The sequence below is a fragment of the Taudactylus pleione genome, unplaced genomic scaffold, assembly GCF_031769625.1.
Source record: "Taudactylus pleione unplaced genomic scaffold, aTauple2 ptg000699l, whole genome shotgun sequence".
Classification (NCBI taxonomy): Eukaryota; Metazoa; Chordata; class Amphibia; order Anura; family Myobatrachidae; genus Taudactylus; species Taudactylus pleione.
The window spans coordinates 2,249,211-2,262,581 of NW_028285101.1; the positions used below are offsets into that span (position 1 = coordinate 2,249,211).

The 13,371-nt window shown below is 41.7% G+C and overlaps 1 protein-coding gene across 2 annotated transcripts in view; it reads right to left on the reverse strand.

The window, feature by feature from the left end:
• Nucleotides 1–946: 946 nt before the first annotated feature.
• Nucleotides 947–13,371, reverse strand: part of PLAC9 (placenta associated 9) — a 71,505-nt gene continuing 59,080 nt past the window's right edge. The window contains exons 3-5 of one of the 2 annotated variants that reach the window (XR_015872483.1): nucleotides 4,251–4,374; nucleotides 1,687–1,933; nucleotides 947–1,645 (exon numbers count right to left, since the gene is read on the reverse strand). Coding sequence is in view for 1 of the 2 variants with exons in the window: in XM_088456352.1 (XP_088312478.1) it covers nucleotides 1,923–1,933; nucleotides 4,251–4,374 (135 nt within the window). In the remaining variant the exon portion in view is untranslated. Of the gene's footprint in view, nucleotides 1,934–4,250; nucleotides 4,375–13,371 lie in introns of both variants that reach the window. The other variant, XM_088456352.1, reaches the window with a different exon arrangement.

A 13,371-nucleotide genomic window follows, 5' to 3' on the forward strand; every position in this document is an offset into this window, starting at 1 on the left:
GTGCCGGCTTTCAACTCACCTGACTTGTCAGTGGGTGAGGCCACTTTGGACGTTGTGCGGGCCTAAAGGATTTATGTTGACCGCACTTCTTCGTTTAGGAAGTCGGACGCCTTGTTTGTCCTCTATGGCTTCTGTAAAAAGGGTTGGCCTGCTTCAAAGGAAACTTTGGCAGCCTGGATCCGTATGGCTATTTCTGAAGCTTATCTTCATGAAGGCCTTCCGGTTCCATCCTCTGTGAGGGCTCATTCCACTAGGTCTGTGGGTCCTTCGTGGGCAGCTCGACGTGGTGCCTCTGCAGTCCAGATTTGCAAGGCTACCGCGTGGTCCTCTGTCCATACCTTTGTGAGGTATTATGCGTTTGACACCTTTGCCTCTCAGGATGCTTCCTTCGGGCAGCGGATTCTCCTTTCAGCACTGGAGCGTCCCCACCCTAGAAGGATACTGCTTTGGGACATCCCCAAGGTATCCTGTGGATACCCTATGGACCCTGATGTAGAAAATATGAGATATGGTAAGAACTTACCTTTGTTATCTCTATTTCTACGAAGTCCGTAGGGTTCCACAGGACTCCCGCCCTGTCGCACCTGTGCTGCAGATGGGCTTTACTCTGGTCACCGGTTTTTCTGTCTCACTCTGGTGAGAATGTGATTCTTGTGTGTGTCCAGATCTTTCTTCTCTCTCTTTCTTCTCCTCCTCCGGCCTATGGCTTGGTACGTAACTGAGATGCCTTGGCTCGGGGGCGGGGTATAGGAGGGGGACCCTAGTGCATCCTGGGAGGCTGAAAATTTAACTCTATGGTGCCCGATGCCTGACGTCATCACCTATACCCCCAAGGTATCCTGTGGAACACTATGGACTACGTAGAAATAGAGATAACAAAGGTAAGTTCTTACCATATCTCATATTTTTGAAACCTTGAAAGAAAAAGATGCCTATTTTGTAGTGATAATTCATGTAAAATTTTAATTTGAAACCGTAACAGTTTTTTTCATTTTCTTTATTTTTATTCTCAATACAAATGTTTTCATTAGTGAGCATTTTATACCGCACAAGTCCTTTACAAAGCATCAGAACGCAAACTCTTGGTATGATAAAATCTACTTTAATAATCACAAAGTGCACATTGGAGAAACATTGGGGCTCATTCTAAATTGGGAGCAAATTAAACAAAAGCAAGTAACTTTGTATCTATAACAAACCATATTGCACTACAAGGGGTGCAATTAAATTTATTCATTTAGCATAATACTGGCTGCTACTGCACATAGGGACTAATTCAGAGATGTGTGCTAACCTAATGGTTAGCGCGCATCTCGAATTGCGGCGGTTGCGCATGTGCAGTACAGGTCTGCGATTCCGCATGCAGAGCGGCAGCACACTGTCAGTGATTAACAGTCTGCTGCCATTTCTGGGCAGGGAGGGAGTAGCGATGGCCTCCCTTTCCCCAAACGGAGATGTGACATTGCCATTGGGGGGGAGGGAAGAGGCCATCAGTCTACTGACAGATATTTCGCCGGCTGCAGTGACCCTATGGTCACTCAGTCAGCAGAGGATTACGCAGAATATCTGATTTTGTGTTCATGGATGCAGCTCGGAACAGTAGTGAGATGCCTCCTGCTGCATTACCATAATAATACTATCGCAGCTGCTTCCATTTCAGCAGCTGCAATAGCAATACTATCGGACTCTGAATCACCCCCATAGCCCACAAATGCTGGGAAGCTGTATTATTACAACGCAAATTAGAGTTCCGTTTGGACAGTTTCTCTGTACATATCACATCTGCCCCACCTGCAGTGCAGCATGGTTTTGCTCAGGTACAAAGTTACTGGCTCTTTTTTGCTTGGCTCAAATCTCCGAATCGGCCCCTCTGTGTGATGAGGAAAAGGGTCCTGTGCTACACCAGAGAGTGGGGAAGATCTTCATCTGGAGTCTGCAAGAGAAAGATGGTTAAAAAAAGATTAGTTGTCAAGTGTTTTGTTCGCATTAACAGATATAAGTCTGGGTAATTCACATCATATTTAAAACTTATTTTAATTATCATTATGCTGGAAATGTATTGTGCTGTTTAGATGTACAGTATAACTTATAGCTCTAAAGCAATTCTGATTTTATGCCTATAACTGAGCATTTCATTCCCTGAGACTTTATACTATGGGCCTAATTCCAGAGGTGCATACACAGTGGCTGCAGTAACAGACAGCCAGCGACACCAGATTTACTAATTTATGTTAATACAAGATTTCACTCAACTACCGCAACCCATGCCGCATTGATTTTATGCCGGCCGCCACAATCGTCGTCATTAGTATTTGCACTTGCACCAGCCCTGTGTTGGGTGGAAGAGTTCCATTAGAAACCGGCTTCCCTTCCCCATATGCATGACTCCATTACACTCCCATAAGTAAGGGTGGGTGCATTGTTGCCACCCCAAAATGACCTATTTCACAGAAAGACCGATCCAGCCATGTTCAGTCAGATGCAAAATAGGATGAACATACGCAAAAAGGCAGAAACTTGCTTCTGTGCATGCGCTGTTTGCAATAATGCACCGTTTGTGTCCAAGCTTAGTGATCTATCAGAATCAGGCCTTATTTATGCATTGATTACTGGCAATTGGCACAGTACACCAAAATATTTAAAGTGGCCCCTAGATTACCCCCATGTCTGATCACACTACAATGGGATCATGTTGGTAAATGCGGCATGATACGTGAATTTCCCAGATCTCTTCATAAGCAATTACATTAATTTTTTTAATCTTAGAAACAATTACTTAATTACACTATTTTGTAAATTAAACCTTCCCATTGAAATGTTAAAATTTTATTATTTTAGCTGAAAACTGAGTCATTTTAGTGCATTAGTTTGGACATTAAAAATAAGATTTTGTTCAAAGGCTTGTTTAATTGTCAATTAACTAGAGTTTATACAAAACTTTAGAGTAAAAAATGTATTCACTTTCTAATATATTTACCAAATATTCTATCGATATTTGGGCAATATAATGCCTTCTAGACCATGCCGACCTTTTCCAAGTAGAGTTCAAAATTTACTTTTTTTTAATGATTTCACAATCATAAAGAAAACCATTACAGTCCTAATGGTAAATTTACTAAAGTGAGAGTTTTTAGAAGTGGAGACGTTGCCCATAGCAACCAAGCAGATTCTACTTAACATTTAACTAGCACCTTCGAGAAGATAATAGCTAGAATCTGATTGGTTGCTACGGGCAACAACTCCATTTCTAAAAACTCTCACTTTAGTAAATTGACCCCCTAGTATTACTTTTGTAAACCCCACTCTGGCTTTATTTGTATTAAAAGAAAAAAAATGTTTGGTAATGCATTAATGGAAGTTGCATATGTGGTGCCTAAATGTCATAGTACTGAAGGCCAGTGTAAGCTTCCCATTTTCTTCCTGTTTTTTTACCGATTTTGCCACGCTGTAGAATGAGAGAGACCATGGGATAATTTGAAAGCAAAGTCTTATGCTGGCCATAGACCGTGAGATAAAACTCAGACACACCAGTTATCTGATGTTGCCATACACTGATGGTGAATACATCTACTTTCAGATCGGAGCACCACTTCTGGCACCAGGCAGGCATGATATATAGTTTCTCATGCCTGACTGAGCGACAATTGGTTCGTGGTTGTAGCCATATAGTGCGCAATTATCAGCCTGTTAAGTCGATATTCCTTTAGGTGTAAGTCAGGCTCCTGCAAGTGAGAAATCAGCAAGCTGGGGTGTCTGACCGAAACGTGATGCGTAAGTGGGAAATTTTATTACAACTTCAGTAAGCAGTGACTTTTAAAGAAATCTATGGACCATTCATCCAATATATATTTTAAATCAAGGGTGGGGAACCCTTTTTCTGCTGAGGGCCACTTTGTTATATATAACATTATTCGCGGGCCCGGTGCAAGCCACACTCCCTCAATGTGCCGTCACACAGGGATGCTCAACTGCAAAAACATCGGTATTGTGTCCACTGAATCAGGCCCTCAGTATTTGAATTAATACTTAAAAAAAAAGTTTGATGCACCCTAGCCAATTCATAGGCATTGTGGCCATTCCAGAACGCAACCTTTAGTGGCTAGATATGTGGTAAGCAAATTTAAGTCTAGGTTTAACCTTTTGCTCTTTTGTTTTCCAGTCGTACATACAATGATTTATCCATGTGAGTACCCTGCAAGAGGAATGGAGCTGGAGCAGAATTGGCACAGTTGAGACTATTAATTACTAACCTTCCTCAAAAATATCCAAGAGCGGGCCACTGGGTGTAGGCAGCAGAGCCCAGGTAGCTCCTGAAATGCTGTCCAGCAAGGAATTAACTTCAGAAAACATGTATTCCACAGTTTTCTCTACTCGCTGAAAGGGAGGAGGGTGGGGAGGGGACATGTGAGTATCAGAACATTCCTCAGTCACTTCTTATTTTCAACTGCTTATACTTTATTTGATGTATAAACTGTTAAAATATAAATTGAATTCATTATATTTCCATTCTGTACATAGCATTTACATGTGATCAGTGACATGTTATACATTTTAGAGTAGTGCAGAGAAATAAAATGGAAACACTTAAGGAAAAGATGGACTGAGCTTATTGAATGCAAAGAACTTCCGTCAAGCTGTGGCTCATGCATTACTTAAGCAGATTTAGGGGGAGATGTATCAAGCATTCTAAAGAGTGTCCATAGCAACCAATCTTCTACCTATCATTTTATAGAACGTACTTGATCAAAGCTAGCTAAAAGCTGATTGGTTGCTATGGAACACTTCTCCACTCTAGGAGGCTTAATGCATCTCCTGTATAAACCATGGATGGTCAAGGTATGGTATAAAAGTAGTGGACTGCCCTCATTAACTTTAATTATAGCTAACATGATTACAAGACAGTCTCAGTAACTTAAAAGATAGATGATTGTTTTGAATGCATTAGGCAGGAACTTTTGTGTTCAAGCGAGCGTGACATATTTGTTTCACATATAGCAGTGTCTAATGTAGGCCAAACATCAGCACTGCAATTGCCAGATCCCCCAACTCTGATCCGATCCACCAAACACCAGATCAGCAGGCATTGATGAGTGACGACTTGTCAGGGAATTGGGGAGATTATGCGTGTTAAAAATCCCCGATTTGCCGATCCAAATAATTTTTTGGTCAGGATTGGCAAATCGGGGAAATCCAATATTATTATTTATTTATATGGCGCCCCAAGTGTTCTGCAGCGCCTTACAAAGTACATAAACAAATAGGTGACCAGCAACTTACAGTACTATACAATGCAGGACAAGGACATGAATAATATATATTGCTACATTAGCTACCATAACACCCACATAAGCAGCAGAACATAAGCAACCAAATGTTAGGTGCCCTAGTGGGGAGTAAGAAGTATTTGAAAGTAAAGTAAGGAAAAGCACAAGAGGGAAGAGGGCCCTGCTCGTAAGAGCTTACATTCTAAAGGGGAGGGGCAGACAAACAGGTGCGACACAGATGGGGCAGACAAGGAGGAAGGAGTATGTAGCAGCAAGTTAAGATGAGAGCTGGAAGGCTTTGATGAAGTAGTGGGTCTTGAGAGCCTGTTATATATAATAGTTATTTATCATTTTATAGTTAATATGTTGGATTTCCCCGCTGCCCACATCCAGGCGTAGGGGGATCGGGGAACTGCAGCAATCTGTTGCAAATATTCCCTTAAGGCAATGTTAGCATGAAACTGCAAGGGGAAAAACAAAGTGAAACATTGGATGGAAACTTATGCTCCAGGATTGAGGCATCTGCGCATTAGTACGAAGTGTAGAACTGATCTCACAGTATACAAACTAGTTGGCCAGTTGGAACGATAATCGTGTTATGTGTTGTAGCAAACTAATATCGTCTAATAGTATAAGAACTAACTAAAATGGTAATTCCAATTTCTTGGTTAAATCAATCCTGTTTGGGGGAGCGTACTCCTGCTTTTAGCCCAGTACTGGATACTCCAAAATCAGGGAAAAGCCAATGTAGGGTACTCTTTGATTTGAGGGTAACCACCATTGGGCTTTGCCAGTTTATGTTGCTGGACACATCGAGTGAGTGCCTGCAGCCAGATAGCACTAGTGCCAGCTTTCCCAGAGTCAGACCCCCAAACAATGGCTATAACTTGACCAGGTGCAAAAACAACCAGAGTTCTTCTCCATACCTGATACATGGTGAGTATGGAGGTAATATTATTAAAATATATCTAAAACCACTTTGTCTTTGGCATACTACAATTCACGTCATGGCCCCGTTGCCAGGGCAAGCTGGGATTTGGAGAGCCACCAGCTTGGTTTTATCTGTTTACACTTTATAACCACTGGGTGTTGTGTATGCAGAAGAACCCTAGTGCTAGTAACACCAGTACTAGTTATATCCAGGAGGGGGGTTGGGTTTGCACACTTTTTTTTTTTTTTTTGGCCTGACACCCTTGGTTCCAACTGGCCTGTAGCTGGCTGGTTGTATGGTGGTGAGACCCCATTACTGTGCACACCCTCTCTGTGGTTCCACCAGCCCAGGGGACCTCATGCCGTTTTTTCCGCTAAATTTTGCGGTAACCTGCACTGGGCTGAAAACGTGTGTTCATTTAAAAAGTGGGGGAACTCCCATGTATTATTATTTTTTAACATGCAGAAGTAGGCAGTCAGTGTCCTCCTACTTTTGTGACATCAGATATTCATTCTATTAGATAGAAAATGTGATCAGTTGGCTGGTCTGATGGAAAAGTTGGGAAGTGTATGGAGTACAAAGTATGATTGTTCAGCTAGTCAGACAAAGTGTTCAGTTGAAAGAAGAGCTTGATAGTGTATATCCACTTATGGTAGAACAGAGCAACTGTATAAACTGCCTGATTTGTGATTGTATAGCTGGACAGACCAGTTGCATGAAAGTTGGTTAGATGTGTGGAAGCTTTGTGGCTGATTCAGAGTTTCATGCAAGAGAATCTTCTGTATTCTCACACTACACTGGCCTTACACCGCTCCACTTTGGCGTAACTGGGCTATAACTGCCAATCTGTCAGACCTTGTGGCCTATGCGGAGTGGGATCCGGTCAGAATCATCAACCTGCACTTTAGGACTGTCGACATTCTTGTGTTGTCATGTTAAATGTTGACATTGAGAACCTGTCGACCTTGTCCACTTTTCATACCACATCCATGCTGCGTTGTATGTACATGTAAATACACCTTTTTTCAGATGGATCTATCACACCAAGGATAGGAATGGTGCAAAGTGTCACTGATAATAATGATGGCTATGAAATCAGGAATATGTATGGGGGCGGTTCAGCTGCAGAGAAACAAACAACTGCACATGGCAAATATACACACTAAGCGCTTCAGAAATGGGCGCTATAGCACAGCCGCTGCGCCTTTGTTTGAAGTGTCTGTGCTAACCTATGTAAAAGCCACAGGAGGCGTCTTAAGTAAACAGATGTGAAATCGCGCTGCCGGGGTCAGTGAAGCTGCAGCCACTCGCTTCAGCACCTCCAGAAAATTAGACCGCCACGCCAGCAGCATGTCGATCATGCTGCGGGTTTTGGGACACTGCGACTGCCATCACAGAAACAGATCTACACTTGCGCAGTGCAGCTCCTGCGAATGCGCAGATCTGAATCAAGCCCTTGTGTACACACAATGCAGGAGAAATGACTTGCGTTCAGCTCTACAGCAGTCTCTAAGCGATGATCTGGAGCGGGTATTCCAGTTTCAACAGAAATAGTCCAATTAAAACTCCAAATAGCAGTATATCTGGTGAGAATTCATCTTAAATTCTCAAAATCATTACAAAAGATTTAAAAACCTGTGACTAGCAATAATTGGTATATATTATTATTATTATTAGCATCCTTTATTTATATGGCGCCACAAGGGTTCCGCAGCGCCTTACAAAGTACAAAAACAAACGAGCACACAAGACAACAGTTATTAACAGTACAGACAATGCAGGACAAGTACATGATTTATAAACAATGCTGCATAACACCTAAATAAGCAGCAGGGTGTCAGTAAGCAGTTTTAGGCACCATTGTAAATGAAAGTAAAAGTAAGGCAAGAAGAAGCACGTGAGGAAAGAGGGCCCTGCTCGTGAGAGCTTGCATTCTGAGGGGAGGGTCAGACAAACAGGGGTGACACAGATGGGCTAGATAGTGAGGAAGGAGCATAGAGTAGTGGGTTAGTTATGAGCGCTGGAAAGCATTGAGGAAGAAATGGGTCTTGAGGGCCCAGTTGAAGATTAAAAGCCAGGAAGCCAAGTGATGGAGGAATTTTGCAGGAGCAGTGGTGTCAGAGGGGTAAATCCAGGGTTTGGTGATGGCAAGGAGAATCAAGGCATTACAGATGAAGTGCTCATGAACAGGGACCAGTTTATTATAGACAAAACTGGCTTTCCAGAGGGAACAGGAGAGAGGGACAGAGTTAAGAGGCGAGAAGAGAATGAGATTATTAGGGTTGATGTAGTGTGGAGATGATATTGATCTAGAGGAGGATAAGGAGTGTGGGGTTATGTGGCTGGCTTCTGAATGAGGAAGGGTGACAGCAGGTGATGGGTAAGGTGGAGGTTCAGTGTGGTGTGGGGGGAGAAGGATAAGTATCTTGGAGAAAAGAGAGGGTGCAGGGTTTAGTGGTGGTGCAGCAGGACCATGGTGGAAGAGTAGTGAATAATACTGGAGTTGTGGGAGATGCAGTTGAGAGACTAATATGTGATGAAGAGAGACAGAAGAGTGGGAGAATGTAGAGGGGACTATGAATGGAGAAAAGAGGTGAAAACTGGTGGTAGAGGAGAAAATAATGTAGCAGCTGAGTGAGGGAGGCGTAGAAGAAAAGAGACATCGTGTAGATGAGGCAGTCGGGGGGGGGGGGGGAGTAGTAGTAGTAATGAGTGTGAGATGAGGGAGCAGTACAGGTCAAAGGTCAAAATCAGATAAAAGGAAGAACAGTGCTGGAAGATGTAAAGGCACAACTACAATAGTATATTATAACCAAAAAAAGAGTATAGAGCTGTTAAAGTAGCAAGACTTGAGAATTAGTCTCAAGTATGAAAATATATATATATATATATATATATATATACATATAAAAAGAAAAAGGTATACGTGTGAAACAATGGTAGGTACTACAGTGGTATAAAGATAAATTGACAGTGGTATTGGAATGATTTAAACAATGTAGAGAAGAAACGCAAACATACAAGTATTAAATGTTCAGTAAGCAGGTAGTTGCTTACAATGCTGAAGCAGGGTGTTGGCAAAAGGTGTGTCCAGGTTATAATGGAAGCTGGTCGCTGAGTAGCAGGGTTTCTAGAATCTCAGAAGATCCTTTGCTTTTTTTCCAAGTTATAGAGAGTTCTTTTAAAATGTTGTCCTCCAGTCTTCCTCCTGCTGAACTCCTGACTAACTCTTTAAGTTATGCTGTACATGGTAGTCCCACTTAGAAAAAAACCCACTTTGAAATAAAACCTAGAAGCCTTGTACAAGCCTAAAGCCTTGTAACCTACTGATTATATAGTTAAGCATAACATGTGTAGTCACTGATTACACCCACCCTCAATACCCTCACCCACACCAGAGCACTTGTCACCAAACATACAGTATGCCATTCAACCATTTTGGGCACCTAAAATGCCATAACACAAATGGCACCACCTATCAAAACCAAACTGAGCACATGACAGAATAATTTAAAACCCCAACCACCTCTAAGCAACCCAAATTAGTAACACCATACAATAAATGTAGTTCTATCGTCCTCTACTAACGTTCACCTCCTCCCTGATTGGCTGGCCAGCTAGGAAATGAGTCTCACTCTTGCCCCCGTACATCCTCCTCCTCTGACCCTCTTTCTCCACCTCCCTTGCCCCATTCCCCCTTCCTTCTTCTATCTGTTACAACATTTACAAAAAGGAAAAACCTTCAACAGAAACCTTCAACAGATATGCACAAACTTTGCTTTATCCACTATTGTTGCTGCTTCTATTTGTCACTCACAAAGGTTGTATATCCCTATTGGAAGTTTCGCTACACAGTATTAATGATTCTTTGATTTATTTTTTCACTTGATATATTTACAGTCTATTGTATTAATGTTTCTTTTGACTTCTATTTGTACCCACTCTGCAATTTGGGATGGGATTTGCTGTGAACGATTCATATGTCTGTTATAAATAGAGAGATTTTTAAAAAGCAGATTTCAATACTTTAATTGCCTTTGTTATTTACCTAGAGAATGACTAATTATATAGCCGAGTGGTGCTGTTCTAACTCAACATGATGTATACAGTTTATGGCATTTTGGCTTGTCAGATATTAAGCTAATGACCAGACTTGACTGGTGTAGTTGGTCAGTGTGCAGGCTGTGTTTATCCTGTTATGTCCTATGTTGGCAGTCGATGGCACACAAGGTCATTTACCAACATGATATTCCGCTATAACCAAACAAATCTATATATTTTGAGACGATCATTTTAATGGTCACACTGAAAATGTTATGTTCAGCTTGATCTATAAATAACCTAGTTACTGACTAAATTGGCACAGACCAGCTGTCTTTGCAGCAATCTGTTGTTGTTGGACACACATAATAGTAACACTGACCAGCATTGCATATAGCCCACCAATAACTTCTGCAGTCTGGTTGAGCCATTTGCAATATACAGTCATTATTCTCAAGTATCAAATTCCCATTCCTTATAGATTGCAAACTTGTGAGCAGGGCCCTCTTCCCTCTGTCAGTTATTTCCCAGTCTTGATTTTTACTTTTGTTTAAAATAAAGTAATTGTACACTGCAATGGAAAATGTTAGCGCTATATAAATTAATGCTAATAGTAGTTAAAATTGAGCAGAACTGATTGTGGGTTGCTGCTTGTGATGTTGATCTTTTTGACAAATAATGGCCCATTCAGTCACAGAGAATGTTATTTGTAGCATATTTTTAAAAAGTATACATTTAGAGTGTGGATTAACAGATAGATAGTAAAAAGGTCGACAGTGTCTAAATAGACACCAGATGTTAGACAGTCAATAGGTCAACTGGGACAGAAGGCTGACACTAAAGGTCGACATGAAAATAGTCCACATGTGATTTTTTTTTTTTAAGCCCTAAACTTCACCCTAACCATCCCTTCTAAAGCTTAACCCCCTGGCAAGTACCTAACCCTCCCTCCTGGTGCCTAATCCTAACCATCGGGGTAAGTGCCTAACCCTCCGGTAAGTGCCTAATCCTAAAAAAAAAAAAAAACAATCATGTGATGACCTTTTTTTGTTTGAACAATTTTAATGTTGACCTTTTGACCCTGTCACCAATTTGTACATGTCGACCTTCTTACATTTTGACCTTTAGTGTGTTGACCTTTTGTCCCAGTCAACCTATTGACTTATAACATCTGGTGTCTATCTAGACATTGTGGACCTTTTTACTGTGTGCCTATAGTCCGGAACCCATACATATCCGTGTTTCACCAGAATATTGCAGATGTTAAATGCAGAGTGTACAACATTTCTGTCATTCTCTGTTTCTATGAGGAATGTAGATACAAATGTAGAAAGTTATTTCCGTATAAGATCATTTTCCATTTATGTTTCTCCTGCAACGTAGTAATGCTAGGAACAATCCCAACACCACTTATTCCGGCACTAGGATAAATTATTTCAGGTGCATTTTGCAACGTCCTGACCAGCCTGTTGGAAGACACAAGGTGGCGCTGTCTACCTATTAGAGGTGAATGTTATTTATATTTTGTAGATCATATAAAACTGATATATTTGTTTATTTAGAGCTTAGGACACCTGACAAATTAAACCCATTAGAACATTACCACTTTCATGTCGATGTGCATACACATTCCGAATGAATCTTTCCTTAGCTCTTTGTTAAATTGCTTCTATTTTCCATTCATTCAAATGAGTCGTGGCCATGGAAAACCAATTAACAACAGCTCTGATGTTAGACAGATTGTTTGAAACGGGTCTTCTATTATACCCTGCAGAATTTGAGTATTTTTTATTATTATTACTACCAGTTATATAGCATACACATATTCTGCAGTGCTTTACAAAGACTATTTGGTTCCTGCTCCAGTGGAGCTTACAATCTATATTCCCTAACACATGCTCACACACATACACACAGTTCATTTGTTTTGTCGGGAGCCAATTAACCTATAGCATAGTAACCTGAATTTATATTTTTGGATTGTGGGAGGATACCGAAGTACTCAGAAGAAACCCACGCAAGCACGGGGAAAATACACAGCAGTGACAGCACTAATGCTAACAATTGCACCATCCGTGCTTCCCCATATTAAGCTGAATCTCCGGAAGATTTAAGTAAAGTACCTGATTTACAGATGTACTAAAGTGTAAAATGTGGTAAAACCTTCAAAAGGGGTTTTACAGCATTTTCCATATGTACTAAGCAGCTTTGTCCCGTTGGGTAACCAACTGCGGTATGTACCTGGTGAGAGACTGGATGTACCACATCACGGATGCAATGCTTAGTACAGCCCGCCCTTTAGGGTTTATGTATCTAGCAGTGAAAAGCGTGAAGAAGTGGACCAGTGGAGAAGTTGCCCATAGCAACCAATTAGCTTTGAAGTAGCATTTATCACGTACAGTCTATAAAATAATAGGAAGGAACTGATTGGGAGGCACCTTCCATAGAAGTCAGCACTGTTCTCAGACGGGCACCACAGCGTGGAAGCTCAACAGGAAGCCCAGAACCTGGAACATTGTGTAAAGAAGACATTGCTCATCGCCATCGGAGGGGTGTGCATGGACGCTGCAGAAATATGCACAGGTGCCCCAGCTGGTAATGCTTTCGGTAACTGCAATACAAATCTCTCATCCCTTCCCAGCACATCCCAGTGCCCGGGCTCATGGCAGCAGAGGGGGGGGGGGGGGTTGTGGTGACGCTGGTGAGATACAGGGGGCAGGAGTGAAAAGCAGGAGGCTGTTGTGAGATACAGGGGGCAGGAGTAAGGAGCAAGAGGCTGTTGTGAGATGCAGGAGACAGGAGTAAGGAGCAAGAGGCTGTTGTGAGATGCAGGAGACAGGAGTAAGGAGCAAGAGGCTGTTGTGAGATGCAAGGGGCTGTGGTGACCTGAAATTGCTCCAGTGCGAAGCTGGGTCGAGTCGCTAGTATAATATATATGAGTGTGGAGAGAAAAGACAGGGACCAACATCAGAGATACAGAAATGAGCAAGTGTTTAGGAGAGATATTTGCTGAGTAGATAAGCTGCAGCCAAGAATGGCTGGGACTTGTGGTGCCACAAAGAAAGACAAGCTGAGAGCCCTGTCCAATTGTTTGCTGTACTTACCTTCTATATCATGACTTAGGTCATATAATTT